The 24,640-nt window shown below is 41.1% G+C and overlaps 4 protein-coding genes and 1 long non-coding RNA gene across 8 annotated transcripts; 2 read left to right on the top strand and 3 right to left on the bottom strand.

The window, feature by feature from the left end:
• Positions 1 to 11: 11 nt before the first annotated feature.
• Positions 12 to 2,231, top strand: LOC125561783 (solute carrier family 22 member 6-B-like). Its single transcript, XM_048726168.1, has 6 exons — positions 12 to 28; positions 359 to 493; positions 1,110 to 1,189; positions 1,598 to 1,706; positions 1,818 to 1,890; positions 1,980 to 2,231. The coding sequence occupies exons 1-6, from the start codon at positions 12 to 14 to the stop codon at positions 2,229 to 2,231; spliced, it is 666 nt and encodes a 221-aa protein (XP_048582125.1).
• A 2,266-nt stretch (positions 2,232 to 4,497) lies between these two features.
• Positions 4,498 to 22,608, top strand: LOC5498986 (organic cation transporter protein). Of its 4 annotated transcripts, XM_048726391.1 has the most exons (12): positions 4,498 to 4,621; positions 5,124 to 5,183; positions 5,580 to 5,862; positions 6,166 to 6,312; positions 7,852 to 8,132; positions 9,454 to 9,705; positions 10,307 to 10,441; positions 10,795 to 10,874; positions 11,852 to 11,960; positions 12,070 to 12,142; positions 12,230 to 12,498; positions 22,261 to 22,608. In XM_048726391.1, exons 3-11 carry the CDS (start codon positions 5,584 to 5,586, stop codon positions 12,479 to 12,481), a joined length of 1,608 nt encoding a protein of 535 aa, XP_048582348.1. In that variant the 5' UTR covers positions 4,498 to 4,621; positions 5,124 to 5,183; positions 5,580 to 5,583; the 3' UTR covers positions 12,482 to 12,498; positions 22,261 to 22,608. The 4 variants fall into 4 exon arrangements, with proteins under 4 accessions (XP_048582348.1, XP_048582345.1, XP_048582347.1 ...); XM_048726388.1 differs by lacking the exon at positions 22,261 to 22,608 and having other exon boundaries at positions 12,230 to 12,873; XM_048726390.1 differs by lacking the exon at positions 22,261 to 22,608 and having other exon boundaries at positions 4,499 to 4,727; positions 12,230 to 12,873.
• On the bottom strand, positions 12,811 to 14,760 carry LOC116603406 (acidic mammalian chitinase). Its single transcript, XM_032364536.2, has 4 exons — positions 14,642 to 14,760; positions 14,477 to 14,503; positions 14,019 to 14,210; positions 12,811 to 13,004 (listed from the first exon to the last, which is right to left on the bottom strand). Exons 1-3 carry the CDS (start codon positions 14,682 to 14,684, stop codon positions 14,026 to 14,028), a joined length of 255 nt encoding a protein of 84 aa, XP_032220427.1. The 5' UTR covers positions 14,685 to 14,760; the 3' UTR covers positions 12,811 to 13,004; positions 14,019 to 14,025.
• Positions 16,369 to 17,353, bottom strand: LOC116603425. Its single transcript, XR_004290604.2, has 2 exons — positions 17,072 to 17,353; positions 16,369 to 16,920 (listed from the first exon to the last, which is right to left on the bottom strand). It is a non-coding gene; the product is annotated as an uncharacterized LOC116603425 (long non-coding RNA).
• On the bottom strand, positions 21,832 to 22,591 carry LOC5519706. The gene is made up of 3 exons (XM_032364593.2): positions 22,479 to 22,591; positions 22,206 to 22,352; positions 21,832 to 22,034 (listed from the first exon to the last, which is right to left on the bottom strand). Exons 1-3 carry the CDS (start codon positions 22,560 to 22,562, stop codon positions 21,909 to 21,911), a joined length of 357 nt encoding a protein of 118 aa, XP_032220484.2. The 5' UTR covers positions 22,563 to 22,591; the 3' UTR covers positions 21,832 to 21,908.
• Positions 22,609 to 24,640: the final 2,032 nt, after the last annotated feature.

Below are 24,640 nucleotides of genomic sequence, written 5' to 3'. Positions count from 1 at the left end.
TGGGAATGGAAATGGCAACCGCCAAAAAGTGGGTAATTTCTGATTTAAAGATCGACAAAATATGAAACTTTCTTTCACATGATATCTTTGATTTTGCACCCTCTCTCAGCAAATCATGGCTTCGGTCTGTGTATTCATTTTTCCCAATAACCCAAGGGAGAAATAAAATAATTCAATTTTTCGAGAATTCAAGTTTTCAATGATACGAAAAAAGAAAATGGGGTATAGAAACCATTAAGTGAGCGAGTTTCGAGTCGAATCATGGGTATTACCGTGGGTTTAAAGGGTTTCTTTGCTCAAAAGGTATTGACCTCGCAGTAATGACTACTGATATTTACATATTTTACACGATTTTCAGGTTCACAGTATCTCTGGTGTACTTCGGGTTTGATCTGTACACCACGCAGCTCCCAGGAAGTATCTACTTCAACTACTTTATCATGAATCTTATCGACATCCCAGTACTCGCCTTTAGTTGGTTTGTTCTGTACAAGTACGTATCCACGGGGAGGGGGGACTTAATCATGAATCTTATCGACATCCCAGTACTCGCCTTTTGGTTTGTTGTGTACAAGTACGTATCCACGGGGAGGGGGGGACTTTATCATGTATCTTATCGACATCCCAGTACTCGCCTTTAGTTGGTTTGTTCTGTACAAGTACGTCTCCACGGGGAGGTGGGGGGGGGGGGGGGGGGGGGGACTTTATCATGAATCTCATCGACATCCCAGTACTCGCCTTTAGTTGTTGTTTTTTTTTTCTGTACAAGTACGTATCCACGGGGAGGGGACTTTATCATGAATCTCATCGACATCCCCATAATACTTGCCCTTGGCTTGATCTATAAAGTATATCCCTCGTATGGGGGGGGGGGGGGGGGGTACTTTGTCATAAAGTCTCCCCATCGTACTTTTGTTTTGGCTATCACCAAATTACAATCATAACTATGTATTTTTATTCGCCTCAGGTTAACCTCGAAATCAAACATAGCTTACTTATCAATGTGTCAACAATACGTACCCACGTAAACTCTATTTCAACGCACAAGCACGTTTTTGCTCACATTGGCCCGCGTTGACCACAGGTAATCCATGACAATTGGTGTTTAGGTATGGACGGCGTCTTTCGTACTTCGGTTTCATGGTCTTCGCTGGGGTCGCCTCGTTCATTGTAACTGGTCTACCTTCCGGTGAGACATCAATAATGACAACTTAGCAACAAGGACAACAGCAATTATGACGACGACATGTACAACAACAAAGACGACATGATAACGACAACGGCATCATACGACTACGACGTCAACAAAAACAAAGTCGACATAATAACAACAACAACATCAATACAACGAGGACATAACAACAACAAAGACAACATGATAACGACAACAACCTCAAAATGGCGACGACAGCATCATCAGCAACCAAAACAACATTGAAATAAAGACAGCCACAAGAGAACAGCAACAAACAACAGCGTTAACAAGACAACAAAGACAATGACGACACGAAACAACGGATTTTGCTTTGCTGTTTCGGAGTATAGTCTGTAGATAATTCCAAACCTAGGGCCGTCCTGAATGCAACGTGTTTTCCAGAGTACGGCACGGCTACCACAGCTTTAGCAATCATTGGCCGCTCGCTCGTGTGGAGTCAGTTCAACAGCATTTATATCATTACTGGAGAACTTTTTCCTACTGTGATCAGGTAAATGTCGAGTTTTATCCATAAAACATGTTTTCATTGCTGCCCTACTTATCCTTTTACGGCAAATTATTTTGAACAAATGCATATCAAAACTATGTCTATTTTACTTAGAAACACGGCCATGGGTCTCGCGTCCCTCTTCGCTCGTGTCGGTGCCATTCTTTCCCCATTCATCGTCATGGTGGTAAGTACAATATTACTGCTTACTCTTTACAGTACGTATGTAGCCTTTTTTGGATAATGATCTGATTCTGAACATTTATTCTCTAACAGGCTCAGCTACCAGGCCTTAGCATCACTCTCCCAGTGACTATATTTGGAGTGCTCGCTCTAGGCTCTGCGGTAGCCTCGCTCTGGCTCCCAGAGACTATGAACGCTGACATGCACCAGACGATTAACGAGGCCGAGAGCGCCAAAGAGGATTTTGGGATACCTTGTTTGAAACGGAGGGAAGCAAACGTGGTGGAGCTAGATGACATGCGCGGGGATGACGTCACCCAGGCTGAACAAGACGTCAACGCGTAGATGAATCTCGCCACATTAATTCCAGTACCGCGCGGTTAAGCCAAAGTTTTCATTTAAAATGCCGTTGTTTTACCGGCAAATTCTTATATTTTTAGGAAAACCAATAAAATTTGAGATCTGCACGTGTATCACATCAAGTGTCAGTCTCATAAAACAAAGATATTACTACTACTTTTACTACCGCTGCTGCTACATCTACTATTACTACTACTACTACTTCTGCTACTGCTACTCCAAGGGAATTCGATAATAGTTCGAGTTTCGGGTGGGTAAACTTGTTCATCAAGGGTAAACATATATAGAAATTGCAAAAATCATTTTGACTAATAGGGAGCTTCGAGTGAAACGTGGTCCCCCCAATGTATGCAATGTAACTTTTTTTCAATAAAAGTTCAAAGATACAACTCAAATAATGAAACTCGTAATTTTTCGTGATACTATATTTTTGTAGAATGTTCTGTTTTCACCAAAAGCGAATCAACATGATTTTTAAACACTTTGAGCATTTTCTTATTTGTTCTTTTCAAAAACATGGATCTCTGCCTCGTATCACCTACAAGGAAGCAAACAAAACCTTGGATTAGCCATAGGGAAAAGTAGCGCGAAGCAAAGGCGGGATTACCAGCGCCATTTGAACAGTAACACTTTTATGGGACAAAACCACGAGTTAAAACGAAGGGTTCGGTTTCATGTTCCTAACCATCCCGTGTCGTGTCCGCGACCATCCCATGTCGTGTTCGTGACCACTCCGTGTCGTATCCGCGACCATCCCGTGTCGTGTTCGTGACCATCCCATGTCGTGTTCGTGACCACTCCGCGTCGTATCCGCGACCATCCCGTGTCGTGTTCGTGACCATCCCGTGTCGTGTTCGTGACCAACCCGTGTCGTGCTCGTGACCATCCCGTGTCGTGTTCGTGACCAACCTGTGTCGTGTTCGTGACCATCCCGTGTCGTGCTCGTGACCATCCCGTGTCTTGTTCGTGACCATCCCGTGTCGTGTTCGTGACCAACCCGTGTCGTGTTCGTGACCATCCTGTGTCGTGTTCGTGACCATTCCGTGTCACTCCCGTGACCATTCTGTGTCGTGTTCGTGACCATTCCGTGTCACTCCCGTGACCATTCTGTGTCGTGTTCGTTACCATTCCATGTCGTGCCTGTGACCATCCCTTGTCACTCACGTGACCATTCCGTGTCGTTCCCGTGACCATCCCGTGTCACGCCCGTGACCATCTAGCCTGCTAAAAGACTCTCGAAAAGCGCCCCCAAAAACAAGAACCTCCAAGATAGCCTCTGTTATATATTAGTTAAATATTAACTACTTACTAACCGAGAGTGAGGTCATGCCAGGAAATATCAAACTGAGGCTTTGGCGTATCGACCGAGGCTTTGCGAGGAAGGCAATACGGGAATGTTATGACAACCAATAAGCCAATCACAGTGCGCGTATTATCGTAGCCATATAATAAATATATATACTTACATCTATCACGAATCTCGCAATTGTCGTTGACGTTCGTTTACTATCTATTGACTCATAGAAAACTCGAACTCGTAGTCTTATTGTTATATATATAATGATAATAATATTAACTCGACTATTTTAGAACTAGTGACTGATATGTATACATGATTAGGCGCCATCGGCACCATCCCTTCCCTGGTGCTCAGCATAAATAACTGGGTTTGATATCCTTTCCCTGTTCCAGAGATTCGAAAGTGTTTTTACGTTCTAATTCGTTCCTCAAACGAACGTAAAATATTTTGCACTTAAATGCAAATAAACAACAACAAGCACACATAATTATATGGTTTGATACACAGACATCCGACCGTGTTTAATTGCTCTAATGCTCTAATTACAACCCCAGCCCTGCTGATACATCTAGTCTACTCTCGACGCTTTCCAGTACATACTGTACATGTCATTCGCCACATCCGTTTCCATCATCCGTGCAGTTTCATTACTCTACTTGAATTTTGACTATCGTGTTCACTATTTGCAACTTTTGTATGCGCCCCCTACTCGCGGACTATGTAAACCAAGGCATTTTGGATCATACCCTATAAAGCTATACATATGCAAGCCCTTGCAGGAGTTAATAATCTGAAATACACGTACCACAAAACAAACATATTTGAACACTTTATGTGAATAGCACTAGTCTTCCGTGAAACAACCCTAGTTTATTCAGCCAGCGCTCATCCAGCGGCCGCTAACGAGGACCCGTGCCTTTTTTCTGTTCTGAGCCAGTGAACTTCAGCCCCGATGGACCAGCGTTCCAGCGCATAAAGGTAATGGTGAGCGGCCGCTAACGAGGACCCGTGCCTTTTTTACTGTTCTGAGCAAGTGAACTTCAGCCTCGATGGACCAGCGTTCCAGCGCTTAAAGGTAATGGTGAGCGGCCGCTAACGAGGACCCGTGCCTTTTTTACTGTTCTGTTCTCATTTGACCAGCTACTATGTACCGATCATCGACGAGAAATTATTACTCGCAGGTATTTAGGCGGATTGCTTAAAAACTCGATTCGGAGATAGTTCCATCCCTCTCCCATCCTGTACCGGTGTCAGTGATTTAGTACTGCTTAAAATCCGCAGAAACATACTGTCTCATTAACATACTAAGTATCGACTCAATCAGACAAACTTATATCGCTCTAAACTCGTAAAATTGAGCTTCTTAGGAAGAAAAACACACTACAAACGGATACATTTACATACCAACTAAGTTTATTTCATTAAATCCTTCAATGACGCGGACGTGGTAAAGCCTGTGGGTCGAGGAGCTCGATTTGAATATGCACTCGGAGTGTTCGCTTCACTTCCTTTTCTCTTCACGCCTGATAACATTTTTATCAATCTGAGAGCGAGACCTCTGCTTTTTTTTGCCACAGATTATAATCGTGTGCCCCTCCAGGCATCTAAACATTGACAGAAAAATAGAACCAATTCAGGTAAGAATTATACTTTATTATCCAGAAACTATTTAGAATAAAATGGTTTTGGTACGGTAGAGACTTGAGAAGGCAAGGAAAAATTTGCATCGTAATATCAAGAAGTTGAAAACGCAGTTATTTTCTATATATCCACGGTGGGCGGGACTATACTTTCTTGATAACGGGTTCAAGTCGAATTTTGTAAGATCCGCCTTAAAGCACCCTCGTTGAGTATAACACTTAATATTTTATGTATCCATGTTTGAAGTACCATAAATACTTAGGCATCTCACGAAAAAGCATACAAGGATCAATAAGATATTTTATAAGAAAAATAAAATAAATTAAGCGCATCACTTGCATCATATTTACGCCGCTGTCATAACTAAACGAAGTACGCTTTTCTTTTTCAAGAAACATGGATTCAAGCGAGAAAGAGAAGTTGCGCGGAGAGCGTCGCGAATTCGACGAAGTTTTCAAGATAGTTCGTGAGTTTGGCATGTATCAGTTCGGGTTGTACATGCTGTGCTGTACGGCTCAGATTCCCATGTCACAAATGGTCACGCAGTCCCTGTTTGCGTTTGGCTCGCCAATGTTTCATTGTGATGATGCTAACACTACATGCCCCCCTTCCAAGTGTTGCGATAACTGTACCACGTACGCCTTCGACGGGCCCTTCACGAGTACTGTGTCTGAGGTAGAGTACCGAATTACATGTGCGAAATCGTGATGATTACATTCAGATTAAATAGTAAACTAACACATTCAGAATAGGGGTAGAGGGAGGAAGGGGGTAGGGCAGAGCTCTAAGGCTAGATTTCTATGAAGATTTCTAGAACACTATATAATCATATTAAAGTGAAATATCAAAACAGAATGATACTGTCAGATCAGGAAAGAAATTCCAGCAACAAATTGGCTAATAAAAGATATCGAGCAAAACAATCAGTAACCACCCCTTCAGTTATCAAATAACCGGAGACTGCATTTGTCTTCTCAGTGGAATCTGCTGTGTGACCGCGCCTACTTGGGAGCTGGTATCCAGTCTAGCTTCTTCGCCGGTATGCTCATAGGATCACTGCTGAGTGGTTGGCTTGCGGACGCATGTGGTCGGCGGACTTGTATGTACCTTGGCGCCGCATTTATGGTAAGCTTTAGCTCGTAATAGCATTTATGGTAAGTTTTAGCTCCAAATATCATTTATGGTAAGTTTTAGCTCCAAATATCATTTATGGTGAGTTTTAGCTAGTAATAGCATTTATGGTAAGGTTTAGCTCCTAACAGCATCCTTATCATCATCATCATCATCATCATCATCATCATCATCTGTGTTATCATCATCATTATCTTGTAATGTCATCATCATCAATCATCTTCATCGTCATTATGATCTTTTAATCATATCTATCTACACCAGGGGCTCATATTTATGAGCCCCTGTCTACACCATATCATATTTATATTGTCATTATCACAATCGCTCGAATCATTATCACATTCGCTCGACATAATACCGTCAAACCTTCAAACGATCAATATATGGTAGGTGAAGAAATGGAAGATTAGATTGATGAAGAATAGACAAGAAAAGCTCTAGATTTCGTCTAAACCTTGTCAAACTGGTATAAAATCCGACGAACTGTTGCTCATATTTAGAAGATCGACTGCAAATTGAGTCCTTTGCTTTGGGATCAAATTGAAAAGATACCCTAGAATCTTGACAGGACAATGTCTTATGACGAAGAATTCGAAGTATAAAAGTATTTGTATTTTGTCTCTATCAGAACGATGGTAAACTTGTGTAAGACTTTTAAATTTAATAAGATAATCAAATTTCAGAAATTTTATTCCTTGCGTTGTTTTTAATGTGATGAATTTCCCCTAGCCTTCTCCGCAGGCAACTCTACTCTGTAAGGGCCTTTCCACATTTATATCAATCAATGGCTGTCGTTTTTCTAAATGGTGTAAAAGAGCCTGGAGCGAGACGCAAGATGGCTGCCAGCAAAATCGTAGTAAACACGAATTCCTGCAAGTTTACGTGGAAATTCTCGACTTACAAAGCTCTAGAGCGATAAAAAAGCGAAACGATGATTGAAGCGGACTCACAAATATTGTATGTAATGCCTAATAAGGAAATGACCGAGCGGAAATGACTAACTCTGTAATTGTATCTGATTCTTCTTCAATGCATCAATGCATTAGTATCAAGCGCCTTTTCTTATTCTGTTTGGTTGATGTATACCACAATGCACATCTTATTTTCATGTTTACTTAGTAATATTTCGTATGCGTATTTTGTAATTTGAGATTTTTTTCGAGAAACGGCAAGAAACGAAAGGTGTACAAGCGAGTAAGCACAAACTTAACCCTCAGGGTATATAATCAAAAACAAGCCACCACTCAATAGCATTTCATTTGAATGAAATAATTGTTATGAATCTTCTTGTCCCTCAACCCTTCTTTCATAGCACAGCATTTAGATTTTTAGAATAAAAAATTAAATTGTCTCTAAAATGATGGCTCCGCTTTAGGCTGTGTCTAAATCTATATATTATTTTTATCATCATTTCATCATCATCGCTATCAACATCACCATCATTATTACCTTCATCATCATTATCTTCCTTACTACATCAACATCCCCATTGTCAGCATCACCATCATTTGCTACCTCTTATTTACCCAGGGAGCGTTCGGCTTGGGCCAGTCCCTCGCGGACTGCATATCGTTGCTTATGCTGATGCGGTTCGGAGTTGGCTTTTCCCTGGCTGGACTTATGCTGACGGAGTTCGTATACTTGGTGGAGATGGTAGGACCGGGGGTTCGAACGGCCGTAGGCAAGACGCACGGGGTATTCTGGAAGTTTGGTACATGGGTCAGCGTACTTCTCTCGTACCTCATCCGTGACTGGAGGCTTATGGTGTTGATTGGAAGCCTACTAATATTCTACATATTCGTGTTTTGGAGGTAAGGTTGCGACTATGGTAGAGTATCAGCGGCCTGGTACCTGTGGTTGGCAGTAGGGAAAGAGGGGCTGGGGAGAGGCAGCCAGCCAGCCCAATCAGAAATCCGGGTAATAACGCCTGGGACTTGGCTGGAATAACAATACTTGATAGGGACTGTGCAAAAATTAGCAGGAAGGGTGGTGTCCGTAAAATGAGCTTCAAATGATAGTAGTACGGAGGCCCCCCAACAGCGTCATGTTTAGCTCTGTGACCCCCCCCCCCCCTTTCTGTCCTTTTAAAAAGACCCCACTCCTACATTCTACCTGTAGTCACGTGCTTCCTAATGCATTCTACTTCGGCATGAGGATAAACATCAGCACTGCATAGCTTAATTCGACTAAACCGCCAAATTTCCGGGTTGATGAAAAATTACATCAACAAGCTCAAAGCGTTTCATTGGAAAATCATCTAAGAGATATACCTCCCCTTCATGCGTGACAAATCTTATCCTCTTGTCGTCTTGGTGTGGCCGCTATAATAGGGATGCTTACGGGAGTCCGCTTTCTGCGTTTGATCTCAGGCGACTGGGTAACATCGAGCTCATTTTACCGATAAGAGTTGAGAGATATATAGCGTTTTATAGAATAATAGGGCGGTCCTTAGTGAGACTGCAAAGAGGTTATCAAAGTCTGCGCCGATTCCGTGTTTAAAGGTAAAGGTGACATTTTTACCGGATACAAAACAAACATTTTGATGTCAATTTAAGTAAGCTTCCCCCCTCTTATGCGAAAAAGTTAAGGTTGACCCTCCTATCTTAGGAATATTTTAACTTAGTGCCCCCCTCTGGTTTTACACCTCCCCCTCCTGAGAAATAATTGCACAGTCCGTTAGGAGCAATGTTTTGCGGTCACCTCACCAATTTTTTTTTAAAAAAAACCGGTCATCATAAATACGGAACATTGAAGAATTTGGATGTTGTTTACCTAATTCTTTTACAATCATAGAATATTACACACGCGTTTGGGAGCATCCTTACCTCTCAGGATACCTGTGGGTATTAGCCGTACAAGTAACAGAGCCTGCCTGTCTGTTTTATATCGCTCCCCCTCTATTAATTTACTGATAATTTCAAGCAACCTAAATAAAAGATGCACGCGCTGTTAGCGAAGTCCATAAATTATAGACCACTACATTAACCCAATTAGAGCGCGCGTAATAAACCGCTAGTAGCTTTAGCCAATCAGAGCGCGCGTGATAAACCGCTAGTAGCTTTAGTCAATCAGATCACGCGCCATAGGCCGCTGGGCGCATAATCGGAGCTAATACGATATTACCCGCCCCAGGGTATTTCCAGAAACAGCCCGCTGGCTCATGGCACACGATAAGCTGGAGGAGTCACTTGCAGTGCTCACAAAATGTGGGCCTAAGAAAAAAAACAGCGAGCTCGACCAGCATGCTTTGCGCACTTTACTGGAGGAAATCAGGCAGGACGAAAAAGAGCGCGAGGGGGGACTGGGTACCAGGAAGCACACGCCATTGGACCTTGTCCGCACACCGAAGCTGCGGCGATGGACCATTATCACGTGCTACAACTGGTAAGGGTGGCCGGGTTACGGTAGCACATGTAGCCACTTGTGCTATATCAACTAGCCATTGAATCGGAGATAAATGCAGGCTCGTACATTAGGGGGTACGCAGGGTGCGCTAACCCCCCCTACCCCCCCCCCCCCTGGCGGCCAAAAAATGGTTTATTTCTTATTAAAAATCTTCCAATACTATGTTTTTTCCATTTGATGCATTTTGACCCCCCTCAGCCAATCCCGGATACGCGCCTGAATCGAAATGGCAACCGCCAAAAATGTGGGTAATTTCTGATTTAAGGATCGACAAAATATGATTCTTTCTTTCACATGATATCTTTGATTTTGTACCCTCTCAGCAAAACATTATGGCTTCGCCCCTGGGTAGGCAGTAAACCGCATCCTATAGAAACAGTGTTGATTCCAAATAAAAAAAAATAGAAAATAAAGTTTTAAAGATACGAAGAAAGAAAAATATTTAAAGAGGAACAGAAACCACCTTAACGAGGTTCGAGCATTTTTTAATCATGGGTATTACAGTGGGTTTAAAGGGTTCTTTGCTCAAAAGGCATTGACCTTGCAACTACCGATATTACATATTTTACACGATTTTCAGGTTCACAGTATCTCTGGTGTACTTCGGGTTTGATCTGTACACCACGCAGCTCCCAGGAAGTATCTACTTCAACTACTTTATCATGAATCTTATCGACATCCCAGTACTCGCCTTTAGTTGGTTTGTTCTGTACAAGTACGTATCCACGGGGAGGGGGGGACTTAATCATGAATCTTATCGACATCCCCGTAATACTTGCTCTTACTTTGTTTGTTCTATAAAGTATATCCTCGTGTGGGTGGGTGGGGTGGGGGGTACTTTGTCATAAAGTCTCCACATCGTACTTTTGTCTTGGCTATCACCAAATCACAATCATAACTATGTATTTTTATTCGCCTCAGGTTAACCCCAAAATCAAACATAGCTTACTTATCAATGTGTCAACAATACGTACCCACTTTACGTAAACTCTATTTCAACGCACAAACACGTTTTTGCTCACTTTGGCCCACGTTGACCACTGGTAACCCATGACAATTGGTCTTTAGGTATGGACGGCGTCTTTCGTACTTCGGTTTCATGGTCTTCGCTGGGGTCGCCTCGTTCATTGTAACTGGTCTACCTTCCGGTGAGACATCAATAATGACAACTTATCAACAAGGACAACAGCAATGATGACGACGACATCTACAACAACAAAGACGACATGATAACGACAGCGGCATCATACGACTACGACGTCAACAAAAACAAAGTCGACATAATAACAACAACAACATCAATACAACGAGGACATAACAACAACAAAGACAACATGATAACGACAACAACCTCAAAATGGCGACGACAGCATCATCAGCAACCAAAACAACATTTAAATAAAGACAGCCACAAGAGAACAGCAACAAACAACAGCGTTAACAAGACAATAAAGACAATGACGACACGAAACAACGGATTTTGCTTTGCTGTTTCGAAGTATAGTCTGTAGATAATTCCAAACCTAGGGCCGTCCTGAATGCACCGTGTTTTTCAGAGTACGGCACGACAGACAACGGCATCATACGACTACGGCGTCAACAAAAACAAAGTCGACATAATAACGACAATAACATCAAAACAAAGAAGATGTCAACAACAAAAAAGACGACATGATAACAACAACATCAATACAACGAATATGTCAACAACAAAGACAACATTATATTACGAAAACTACATCAATACAACGAGGACATCTACAACAACAAAGACGACATGATAACAACAACAACATCAATTCAACGAATATGTCAACAAAAAAAGACGACATGATATTACGACAACGACATCAATACAACGATGACAACAACAAAGACGACATGATAACAGCAAAAACATCAATACAAAGAAGATATCAACAACACAACTAAGACAAAATGATATTACGACAACAACATCAATACAACGAGGCCATCAACATCAACAAAGACGACAACAACATTAACAACCAAATCCGTATTAAAACGAAGACAGTCACAACAGAACAGCAACGAACAACAGCGGTAACAAGACAACAAAGACAATGACGACTCGAAACAACGGATTTTGGTTTGCTTTTTCCAGAGTACGGCACGGCTACCACAGCTTTAGCAATCATTGGCCGCTCGCTCGTGTGGAGTCAGTTCAACAGCATTTATATAATTACGGGAGAACTCTTTCCTACTGTGATAAGGTACATGTCAAGTTTTATCCATTAAAAATTTTCATTGCTGCCTTACTTATCCTTTTACGGCAAATTATTATGAACAACTGCATATCAAAACAATGTTTATTCTACTTAGAAACACGGCCATGGGTCTCGCGTCTCTCTTTGCTCGTGTCGGTGGAATTCTCTCCCCATTCATCGTCATGGTGGTAAGTACAATATTACTGCTTACTCTTTACAGTACATGTAGCCTTTTTTGGATTATGTTCTAATTCTGAACATTTATTCTCTAACAGGCTCAGCTACCAGGCCTTAGCATCACTCTCCCAGTGACTATATTTGGAGTGCTCGCCCTAGGCTCCGCGGTAGCCTCGCTCTGGCTCCCAGAGACTATAAACGCTGACATGCACCAGACGATTAACGAGGCCGAGAGCGCCAAAGAGGATTTTGGGATACCTTGTTTGAAACGGAGGGAAGCAAACATGGTGGAGCTAGATGACATGCGCGGGGATGACGTCACCCAGGCTGAACAAGACGTCAACGCGTAGATGAATCTGCGAAACCGGTATTCAATACCATCACCATTGTGTTACCGCGATAGTGTTGAAAATCGCAACGCTAATTCCAGTACCGCGAGGTTAAACGAAAGTTTTCGATTTGTAATGGCGATGTTTTACCGGAAATTTGAGATGTGAAAATAGAGATATCACAGTACTTTTACTAACGCTACTGCTACTTCTACTATTACTGCTGCTACTGCAAAGGAATTTGATAGCAGTTCGAGTTTCGGCTGGGAAAATATGGGTTTATGGAGGGTAAACATATAGAAAAATACTGAAATAACGTTGAGTTAGCGGGAGATTCGAGTAAAACATGGTTCTAATTCCTGTTAAAACTTTATTTTTGTTCAATAACTTGAAAAATACAACAAGTAATGAAATATCGAGATTTTCAGTAATGATATATTTCCGTATGACATTCTGGTTTCACAAGGAGTGCATCCACGTGATATTAAAACCCATATTTGAGAAGGTTTCTTTAAAAAAGCATGGTTCTTCTGCCTCCAGTCACCTACAAGTAAAGCAAACAAAAAAATATTGGTTTTGCTAAAGGTAGCGCGAGGCAAAGGTGGCACAACCAGCGCCATTAGATCAGTTATACTTTTATCGGACAAAACCATGGGTTATAACGAAGGGTAGGGAAGTGGGGGGGGACTTACACCCTAGGGGGGTCCGTCTTCGTTGCCGCTTTTGTTCCCAAAGCCGTTTTTCCTAACATTGTTCTACCTCATTCCGTTAATTAATAGCCCTTTTTTCAGTAATGCAAACCCGGTTCTCCCGACACTGAAAAAAGCCATAGCCGGTTCCCGTTTTAGACCTTCAAGACCTTGTAGAAATATGCTTCTTACTACCACAAGAAAGACAGGTCGTAGAAAGCACATGCGACTATTCCCTGCCAAAATGAAAAAGTATTTTTTCGCATCTAAGACTTTCCAATAGGGCATTTCTTTTTCAGACTCTGTTTGTAACGTTCACGCTGAACCCCCTCCCCTACCCACCTGAACCCACTTCCCACACCCACCTGAACCCCCCACCCACCTGAACCCCCTTCCCACACCCACCTGAACCTACTTCCCACACCCACCTGAACCCCCCACCCACCTGAACCCCCCACCCACCTGAACCCCATCCCCCACCCACCTGAACCCCCCCCCCCACCTGAACCCCATCCCCCACCCACCTGAACCCCCCCTCCCACCCACCTGAACCCCCTCCCCACCCACCTGAACCCACTTCCCACACCCACCTAAACTCTTCCCCACCTACCTGAACCCCCTCCCCACCCAGCTGAACCCCATCCCCCACCCACCTGAACCCGCTCCCCCACCCACCTGAACCACCTTCCCCACCCACCTGAACCCCCCCCCCCACCCACCTGAACCCCCTTCCCACCCAGCTGAACCCCTTCATCACCCACCTGAACCCCTTCCCCACCCACCTGAACCCCCACCCACCTGAACCCCTTTCCCCACCCACCTGAACCCCCCCTCCCCACACCCATATCTCCTCCTCAACCGTAGATTACCTGTCGATCAGAACTCCCCACTCCCCTCCTCACAGTCGACATTGTGCGGCCAGTCGCACACCTTGGTGCTAGGGTTGAACATGGTTCCAGGCCCGCACGCCTGTTTGTAGGTCCGCCCGCCCGCGCAGTTGATGAACCCATAACACGTGTCAGGGTCTTTGTACAGGCCATCCTCCTGGTCTGCACAGAATCCTACGAAAACGACCGATGAGTTGTTAGGCCTTGGGGAGGGGTTGGAGGGGAGGAGATGGAGAGGATTTGTGGTTTTTTTATACGATTTTAAATAAGAAAACAAAATAAAATGAAACCAAACCGGCGCGTTTCGTATGCGAATCGTTGCTCTGTGTAAAAGTTGGCGTCCTTTGTCTATCTCTAGGGCAGGGTTTGTTCAAATCAACTGGGCATGCCTGCCTCCCCCTCCCCCAAGGGAAGAGTTTATTCACATCGAATCTGCTTACCTGCGGCTGCTATCGTAGTCAGCATTCCTGAGCGAAAATAAGCAGAAAATTACTAATTACCACATAAAACGCGACAAAAAGAAAGAAAATGTCGTTTCTGGTACATTTATAATTTAGCCTTAAATTTATAAAAAAAAACCTCTTGAGTGCAAGAATATTACTTACCTGCCAACAAAAAAGACAAGAAAACAACCAATGCCAGTCTCATGATAGCGGCTAGTGAAGATTACTTTGGTTTTCGGTTTGGGTGCTTTTATAGCGAAAAGACGTACCTTAAGACAGGCCGAACGACAACTGAGAACACACAAGTTTCGCAGGTGGTACGGGTGGGGCAGATGGAGCAAACAAGAGATAGCAGAAGTAATATAGAAGACAAATATTTGTTGTAAATGAAGGAATAAAAAAACGAGCAATCAGGACGGGGATTGGCGGTAGAGGGGATCAGCTACGCAACTAAAAGCTGCGTTTTAAAGATTTCAAGGATTTCCTAAGGGGCATTCTCCATTATCCCCATTCATGGTTATGTAAAAAGATTGCCCAAAGTTTCGCAAAACACACAGAAACAGGCCTAAATCATAATTATAATAGCTCTTTCTCTTTGGTTTCTAAGGAAGGACTAGTTTTTTTATCTATTATCTAAAATGACTTCTTCGGGCAACATTAATAGTAGTATAGATTTGAATTATAAAAAGGATGCGATTATTTTAAGAGCAAAGTTGTACTTGAGTAAATGTCCTTGCTAGGTAACTACCGTAAGACAACTAGAGCTTTACGGAGATTTATCGAGATTTCGGCCCCACTTTCTAGTGAACTGCGCAATACAAAGGCACCTAAGGCACCCGCGCATTAATATGGAGGCAATAACCACATGTTGCTAGCCCTGTCTTAGTCAGTTACGCCACGCGTAAATGCTGCTGAGATGTACACTGAAAAATAACTGGGTCTTTCCTTCGCTTTGAAAAAGAATTTTATTCCCGCTCGTCTCACCCTCTTCCTTTAGAAGGACAATCGAACTTTAGAAGGACAATCTTTAGAAGGACAACCGAACCAGCTGCGTAGACAGTGCTGAAAAGCGCAAGACTAGTTCCAGTACCGCACGGTTAAACCAACCATTTTGTTTTGAAATGGCGGCGTTTTACCTGCGAACTGTCACAGTAGGGTTTGGCACAAGAGGCGCGGTCACCTTACTCGGCTGACTTTTCTTAGACCCTGTCCCCACGTATCCGTTTTCGTTTGAAAACGCAACCTTTTTGTTTCGTTTTTAAAAAGATCTGCGTCCACACGAAGAGTTTTCATTTTGATACGACCAGTCCCCACGAAAACGCAGAAACGATAGGAAAACGATTACAAGCTGTACAGCGCATGTGTACTCGCGCTCCAAGTGGACCAGACCTGAGTTATCACGCCATCGTTTTCGAAAGGTTCCGTTTTCGTCCGTCCCCACGGCACCGAAAGAGTATCGTTTTCAAATTGTTCCACTCTGGAGATCGTTTTCAAATCGTTCCGTTTTCGATCATCGTTTTCGCGTTTCCGTGTGGACGATACCCGTATCCGTAACAAAAAGGTTGCGTTTTCAAACGAAAACGGATACGTGGGGACGGGATCCTGCATAGACCCATCGGATTTCGTACCCCCCCCCCCCCCCCCCCTTCGGTACGGGCCTGGGTATCCGCGCATTAATGGGAAGGCAATAACCGGCCAGCCCAGTCTTAGTCGGTTACGCCACACGCAGCTCGATGAGTTGTCGACTGAAAAATAACGAGGTCTTTTTCACACTTGCTTCTCCGGAGGCGGGGTTGAATGAGATTCGTAGTTTGCCACTTGTTTAATATTACCGCTGGAAGGCTTTGAAGACAACTATTACAGTACGATAAGAAAATTAACCGTGCATGTTTTCGCTACGACGTCAAAAATCATTTATTAAATGTCTGTTAGCAAGTTAGATAGTAAGCAGCCATTTTTTCATATTTTCTTCCTTTCTTTTCAAGTAATCGCGCTTTTTTGTTTTAAAATTTGAATATCGCATAGTTCCATATCTATGACAATCCATTGAGTTAATATTTAATGGTTCTATGCATGGTTTCTAGGCGCCTAATGTCAAGAGAACCAATAGAGAGCGATCAAACTTGCAAATTAGTTCGAAAAATCTTTTCAACTTTCAGAAACCGCGAAAGTGCTTTCTCAAGCTAACTCGAGAAATTCTACTTAAATACTACAATCAAACGATAAAAGGTGACCTAGGGAAATCAACAGAGAGATTCAGACAAAAAAGAAAGAATATTTGAGGATTTTCCGTGAAGCAACGGTGTAAATACACAAGATGGCGGATATTGTTATCGGTGAAGACTGGCTCATAACACTATCTGTGCTCTATGGTCTCGGAGCAGTCGTCTCCATCTGGCTCACTCTCTTCTCTCCAATGATTCTAGACTGGTGGGACACTCCTGGGGGATTAAAAAAGAAAAACCAGCGAGATTGGGCGACTGTATTTCTCGCGTTGCTTCTTATTCAACCGGTTACGTTTGCAGGATCGGCGATTGGGATGTGGTGGGTCAGTCCGTTGGTTTATATCCCCCCGGCTCACTTCATCCTCACCTTCATTTCGTTCTTGGCCATTGACTTCTTTCGGCCCGATACCGATGTGTTTAGCAAGTACAAATACAATATTTTGATGTGAAGTAGAGCTGGGCACCTGCGCTGTTGTCGTCAAGGGAACACAGGATTGCAAATTAACTTTACTTCATACATAAATTAACGCTGGAAGACCCAAAGTTTGTGATAACTTTAAGTCAATTTTAGATTACTTAGATTCTTGATGTAATAACTATACTCTTGTATGCTTTTATTATCATTTTTCTCGGATTGATTATTGTTGCATGTTTTTCGTTGCTGGTCATCTAATCGTATAAAAAATTCGCTGTAATTTTTGAATTGGCGTAGAGCATTTTATTTGAATAGGATAAATAGAATTATATGTTAAAGATTGTACAATTTTTTTTCCACAATAAAAAATAATGTCCAGCTTCTGATGACTGTATTATTTCAATTCGAAATCTACGTTTTAAACTTGAAGCTCTAAAACGTATTTTAAAAAAATATTTTTTGTGCTTGGTTACCCTAAAGACCTTTTCGCATCTTAAAACTGATTATATGTTTGATCAAATCAATTTAGATATGTTGTTTCAAAAGACCTTGTTAAAAAACATCTGTGCATCTAGTATGCGTAACAGTTTTCCCTTGTTTAATGTTGAAGTCCTAACACCCTTTGACTTATAGCAATCTAGCAAAAACAGCATAGATTGGATAACGACTTTCTAAGTATACGGAAGACGCGATATAGACTTTCTAAGTATAAGGAAGATGGGATAAAGACTTTCCAAGTATAAGGAAGATGTGATAAAGACTTTCTAAGTATAAGGAAGATAGGATAATGACTTTCTAAGTATACGGAAGATGGGATAAAGACTTTCCAAGTATAAGGAAGATGGGATAAAGACTTTCTAAGTATACGGAAGATGGGATAAAGACTTTCTAAGTATAAGGAAGATAGGATAACGACTTTCTAAGTATACGGAAGATGCGATATAGACTTTCTAAGTATAAGGAAGATAGGATAACGACTTTCTAAGTATACGGAAGATGGGATAAAGACTTTCTAAGTATACGGAAGATGGGATAAAGACTTTCTAAGTATACGGAAGATGGGATAAAGACTTTCTAAGTATAAGGAAGATAGGATAAAGACTTTCAAAGTATAGGGAAGATGCGATAAAGACTTTCTAAATATAAGTAAGATGGGAGAAAGACTTTCTAAGTAATAGAAGTTTCTAATAGAAAGAAATGCTGCGACAGTGATATACAGTTGCTTCAGTGTTGTTCCAACGCTACATGGTATACATGCAGCCACAATCAGCAACAAAACCTGTTAAAATGACATCTAAAAAGTAGTCTTACTGAAATAATTTACAATATGGGAACTTTTTATTACTCACATCCCCCTTCCCCCATTCAAAGTTGCTGTCTAGGGTTGTGAGTAAAACAATCCAACATTGATTTGGGGGAGAGGGGGTTGGGATGGGGAGGGGAAGATATCAAAGTCACTATGCTACGTAATTTAGACTCTGTAATTTAGATTTCCATCTGAAACTGCATTTGAAGCACTAAAATTTTCAACAGTTTTGTCGCTGATTGCAGCTAAGCTAGAAATTTTTAATAATAGCGAGAGAAGTTTACCTTTAGGCGTTTTTTTTTTTTTTTTTGTTATCGAGATTTGAATAGCTGGCACAATCTTAAATTTTATTTGGGAATGTTGAATTCCTTGCGCCCGTGGTCTTACCCCTGCTACTCATCTTGTTTCTGTCATTTTGAAACAAACACAAAGATGGCGGCAGCTTATCGCATCGCGCTGAGTTTTTCTTCGCTAAAAATACCAATAAACGTAAGGTTTATTAAGGTTATACGTATTAGTCTCTATTTTTTATCCAGAGTCATGATTGGTAGGGATTTTTTCCATTTCCTCCCCGTCCTATTTGGTCAGTTTTTAAAACAACACAACAGCCTGGATTTATGAACAAAACGATATAATAATCTGTTTTGATTGTTTTACAGTATTTAGCTTTTCTGTCAAGGTGTTTTTCAGTTTTTAGCATCACTTGGGTTTGCTCAAACTTGTTGCATGCTCTTCAGCAATTACTAGAAGGCATTGGGTCATTGTTTTGAACTGATAAGTTTTCCCAAACGCCGTACAGTCCATAGCCAAGTGAGCTAGAGTATTTAGGCATTGAGTTAGGATGCTCGTTTTGCTTGTTTAGTGTTTAATTTTGTCGAGATCTCAATCGACTGCGGAGGGCGCGACCATGGCACGTGTGCTGGTACGAATGGTACGCTTTCGACCCGGTTCAAAATCGGCCTGAAACTGTTATTAAATTCTCCTTCAACACTCTTTGAAAGCTGTGGTAACTCGTCCCCAGTAAATGACGAGTGAACATTTTTCCAAACTTACTGAAATGTGCTCTAAAAATCTTGCTTGTGCACTCCTCTTGTTGATTTATTGACCAGGAACACCGTACGAGAGATCACGAGTCCCATGTCAAAACATGGCACAATGTTCGATTGTTCGTCTGTCAAAATCTGTCAAACTGAAATTTAGTCCTAGTCTCTCGCTGCCTCATTTTTCAAAGTGAGGCTGCGGAACAAGACCCCAATTGAACCAAAATCGAACCAAACACCCGCATATATTCGGCCGCGGATGCTCGTGAATGGAAAGGAAAGAGAGTTGTAAAAAGCGATGTCAAGATTAGTATGCTTCTCCTGCGTCGCAGCAATAAGGAAGATAGGATAAAGACTTTCTAAGTATAAGGAAGATAGGATATAGACTTTCTAAGTATAAGGAAGATAGGATATAGACTTTCTAAGTATAAGGAAGATAGGATATAGACTTTCTAAGTATATGGAAGATAGGATATAGACTTTCTAAGTATAAGGAAGATAGGATATAGACTTTCTAAGTATAAGGAAGATAGGATATAGACTTTCTAAGCATATGGAAGATAGGATATAGACTTTCTAAGTATAAGGGAGATAGGATATAGACTTTCTAAGTATATGGAAGATAGGATATAGACTTTCTAAGTATAAGGAAGATAGGATATAGACTTTCTAAGTATATGGAAGATAGGATATAGACTTTCTAAGTATATGGAAGATAGGATATAGACTTTCTAAGTATAAGGAAGATAGGATATAGACTTTCTAAGTATAAGGAAGATAGGATATAGACTTTCTAAGTATAAGGAAGATAGGATATAGACTTTCTAAGTATATGGAAGATAGGATATAGACTTTCTAAGTATAAGGAAGATAGGATATAGACTTTCTAAGTATATGGAAGATAGGATATAGACTTTCTAAGTATATGGAAGATAGTATATAGACTTTCTAAGTATATGGAAGATAGGATATAGACTTTCTAAGTATATGGAAGATAGGATATAGACTTTCTAAGTATAAGGAAGATAGGATATAGACTTTCTAAGTATAAGGAAGATAGGATATAGACTTTCTAAGTATATGGAAGATAGGATATAGACTTTCTAAGTATATGGAAGATAGGATATAGACTTTCTAAGTATATGGAAGATAGGATATAGACTTTCTAAGTATAAGGAAGATAGGATATAGACTTTCTAAGTATAAGGAAGATAGGATATAGACTTTCTAAGTATAAGGAAGATAGGATATAGACTTTCTAAGTATATGGAAGATAGGATATAGACTTTCTAAGTATAAGGAAGATAGGATATAGACTTTCTAAGTATAAGGAAGATAGGATATAGACTTTCTAAGCATATGGAAGATAGGATATAGACTTTCTAAGTATAAGGGAGATAGGATATAGACTTTCTAAGTATATGGAAGATAGGATATAGACTTTCTAAGTATAAGGAAGATAGGATATAGACTTTCTAAGTATATGGAAGATAGGATATAGACTTTCTAAGTATATGGAAGATAGGATATAGACTTTCTAAGTATAAGGAAGATAGGATATAGACTTTCTAAGTATAAGGAATATAGGATATAGACTTTCTAAGTATATGGAAGATAGGATATAGACTTTCTAAGTATAAGGAAGATAGGATATAGACTTTCTAAGTATATGGAAGATAGGATATAGACTTTCTAAGTATAAGGAAGATAGGATATAGACTTTCTAAGTATATGGAAGATAGGATATAGACTTTCTAAGTATATGGAAGATAGGATATAGACTTTCTAAGTATATGGAAGATAGGATATAGACTTTCTAAGTATATGGAAGATAGGATATAGACTTTCTAAGTATAAGGAAGATAGGATATAGACTTTCTAAGTATAAGGAAGATAGGATATAGACTTTCTAAGTATATGGAAGATAGGATATAGACTTTCTAAGTATATGGAAGATAGGATATAGACTTTCTAAGTATATGGAAGATAGGATATAGACTTTCTAAGTATAAGGAAGATAGGATATAGACTTTATAAGTATAAGGAAGATAGGATATAGACTTTCTAAGTATATGGAAGATAGGATATAGACTTTCTAAGTATAAGGAAGATAGGATATAGACTTTCCAAGTATAAGGAAGATAGGATATAGACTTTCTAAGTATAAGGAAGATAGGATATAGACTTTCTAAGTATAAGGAAGATAGGATATAGACTTTCTAAGTATAGGGAAGATGGGAGAAAGACTTTCTAAGTATAAGGAAGATTGGAGAAAGACTTTCTAAGCATATTAAGGGGATAAACTTTTTAAGTATATGAAAGATGGGAGAAATAGTCTTTCTAACATTGTATAAAGAACAGCACTGTCCATGTAATTAAGTTTTATTCTCTTTCAAGACGCTACACGATTCTGAGTTCTGCAACAATGAGAGGATCATGTTCTTTACAGTCTTGCAGCGACTTTGTGGCTTTTCGCTTTCACGCATTCTCTGTTCTCGCATACCATTGGCGTCTCTCTACACAGGCATTCAGCATCTATGGTGCAGTCTTTCTTGAACACGTTTTTGCACTGCAACAAAAATACACTCAAAATGGATGTTTTTTTATTTATGAGCGAGGTAAAGGAATTGTAGGTGATATACACCTTCGAGCTCCCGCTCCCATTAAATTTCTCTAAAATCCAAGTCTACCTGCCACTTAATAGATAAAGTTTATCAGTTACTTGTTGTTAGTAACTTACTTGTTGCCTTGACACGATGTCGATAATACTCATTTTGTTGCACTTCCATTTCCAGTTGCAGATGAGCTTTCTATCCGACAACAGGTCTGGGACACATTGCTCGCACTGTGCATCATCCTCGCACGAATCACCCCGGATTTCAGAGCACTACAAGGCAGGGGAAACATTTATTACGCTGGGTTCCCTGTGGTGCAGGCCAATATCCCCATGTGCTGACTTGACGGGTTTCCCGTGTAATTGTCCTAGGGAAGGGGAGGGTGACTGGTTACTTACTGTCGGTAAATTCGTGTTTTCGTAAAGTGAGGCTCCACTGGACGCCGCAAACATCGCAAGGAAAATCAAGGAGAACGTCGCCATTTTGTTTTGCTATACAACTTCTCTCTGAAATAAAAGGAATACGCCATTTTGTTTTGCTATACAACTTCTCTCTGAAATAAAAGGAATACGAATGCGACTGCCAGAGATCCGGGAGAATGCAATGCTACTGTTAAGGCTTATCAGAGATGAAAACCATTTGATGAAAACCACCTAATTTGGAAAGATGGCAGCTCATGACAGTGGCATAGTTATGTGAATCTTAAAAGTCCAAGCTTCTTAGAAGGGGGAACCAATTTGGCTACAGGATAAAAAGCCCTTCCGCACTCAAAAACGTCAAAAAGAAAATATCAAAAAACAGGTATATAAACAGGCTTCTACCCAGCAAGTCTCACATCATCCATAACTAGGTGATGAAACAGCTGTTCATCTCTCCCGCCATGAAATCATCTAAAAATCCAAGTCTCTGATCTCCCGCAAGGCGCCTGCTATGATCAGACCGATCCGATCACGTGATCACATGGATCCATCCACGTGATCTCACCTGGTAATAGCGGGCGTAACAGGGGCCTTGTACACAAACACAAGGTTAACAAACTCATATGACAATCTTTAGGTCTATAATCTTGCAGTTTCTGTTTTTTCTCTCTTTCATACTCTCCTGCACACAGCTTTCTTTGTCCACCCGTTTCTTTTGGATCAAAGGAAACGAGCGATCATAGAAAGCTCTGCGCAGGAGAGTATCTCTCTTACAAACCTAGATATTTTTGTGCTAATAACATCGGGCACACATATAGGTGCAGGAAAAGACGTCTTTAGTAATATTGAAATTGGTATCCGATTATCAAAAGCACCAAGGTAGACGAGATCATAAGACATAATCTGTATCCAAGACTTCACAGGGGCAGATAGTATGGTTGAGCAAGTATTGAAATGTGCTCGTTTAGTAAAATGCTCTCGTTTTTTTAAACAAAATTAAAAATGCAGGGGTTGGGGTGTTGGGGGCACGTGCCCCCCCCCCTTGCAATATTTGAAAAAAAAAAAAATATAGGGAAATTACTTGTAAGGGCGTGGCTGTGCCCCTGATATTTTTTTAATGTTTTTGTATTGTGCCCCTCTAATACCCCGAGGCCTGCTACGGCACTGAAATGCACTTTGCACTAAATGAACTTACAAGTATGTTGTTGCAGAGGGAGATTCAATTAAGAGAAATGGCTAAGTCTGCCTTCCCAAAGATTTGGACTCTAATTTTCTAAATGGTTCCAAATGGCATCCTTATATTGTCTTCAGACTTAGCTAAGTTGCTGTGTCCCCGCCTTTATAAAAGTTACAGTTATCGCATCAAGTTTTAACTGTGCAAGAGGTACTTTACAAGTAATCAGAGTAATAATTAATCATTATAAATTATTATATATTTTGAGCTAGATGTACAAGGACAGAAAAAAGTCAAAATCCGCAGAAATCCGTTAGAATAAAATGGATCTGGTTCACACTTACTATTAACATCGATGTCTTGTTTTTTATATGAGTCGATAACGCTGGTTTCTTATGGCGATTTCTGGATCGCTCCCCGTGCATTTATGAACTCAGGAATTTAGGTTATTGATTTGTACACCAACGCGTTGGTAATTTAATAAGAACGAGCTTTTGGATAGCGTGATACAACGCCTCCGCGTGAGCCTGCGAAGGCAAAGGCCTGCTTTTGTGGCTGACCATACCGGAGAGGGGCGGATCCTAGGAAGGTAAATGGGATGATTTGCCCCCGCACTCTTCGTAATCTCGACTCCTTAAATATCCATATAATTTCTCTTGCCCTGACCCCCTTTAATTTGGCATTCCCTCGATTTTTGAAAATTATATTTAGGACGACAAGGGAAACTCAACCTGAGCAAGGGCGGTAGGAACAGTGTTTGTTAGGCCTCTGATAATAAACCACGAATTTCCCTCCAATTTGGTTTAATTGTGCCTTGTTTGCGACTCTCCATGTTTGATTAGAATACATAACATTGAACAAATAACTAGTTTTATTAGTCGGGCACGTTTCGGCTAGCGAGTCGGGGGTAGTTCTCGCGCAACGGGGTAGTAGCTCAGATTACGCAACGTGACTTGACCGTGTTTTC

The sequence above is a fragment of the Nematostella vectensis genome, chromosome 4 (assembly GCF_932526225.1).
Source record: "Nematostella vectensis chromosome 4, jaNemVect1.1, whole genome shotgun sequence".
Classification (NCBI taxonomy): domain Eukaryota; kingdom Metazoa; phylum Cnidaria; class Anthozoa; order Actiniaria; family Edwardsiidae; genus Nematostella; species Nematostella vectensis.
The sequence above is the reverse complement of the archived record's forward strand: the minus strand, read 5'-3'. Positions and strand labels throughout refer to the sequence as shown.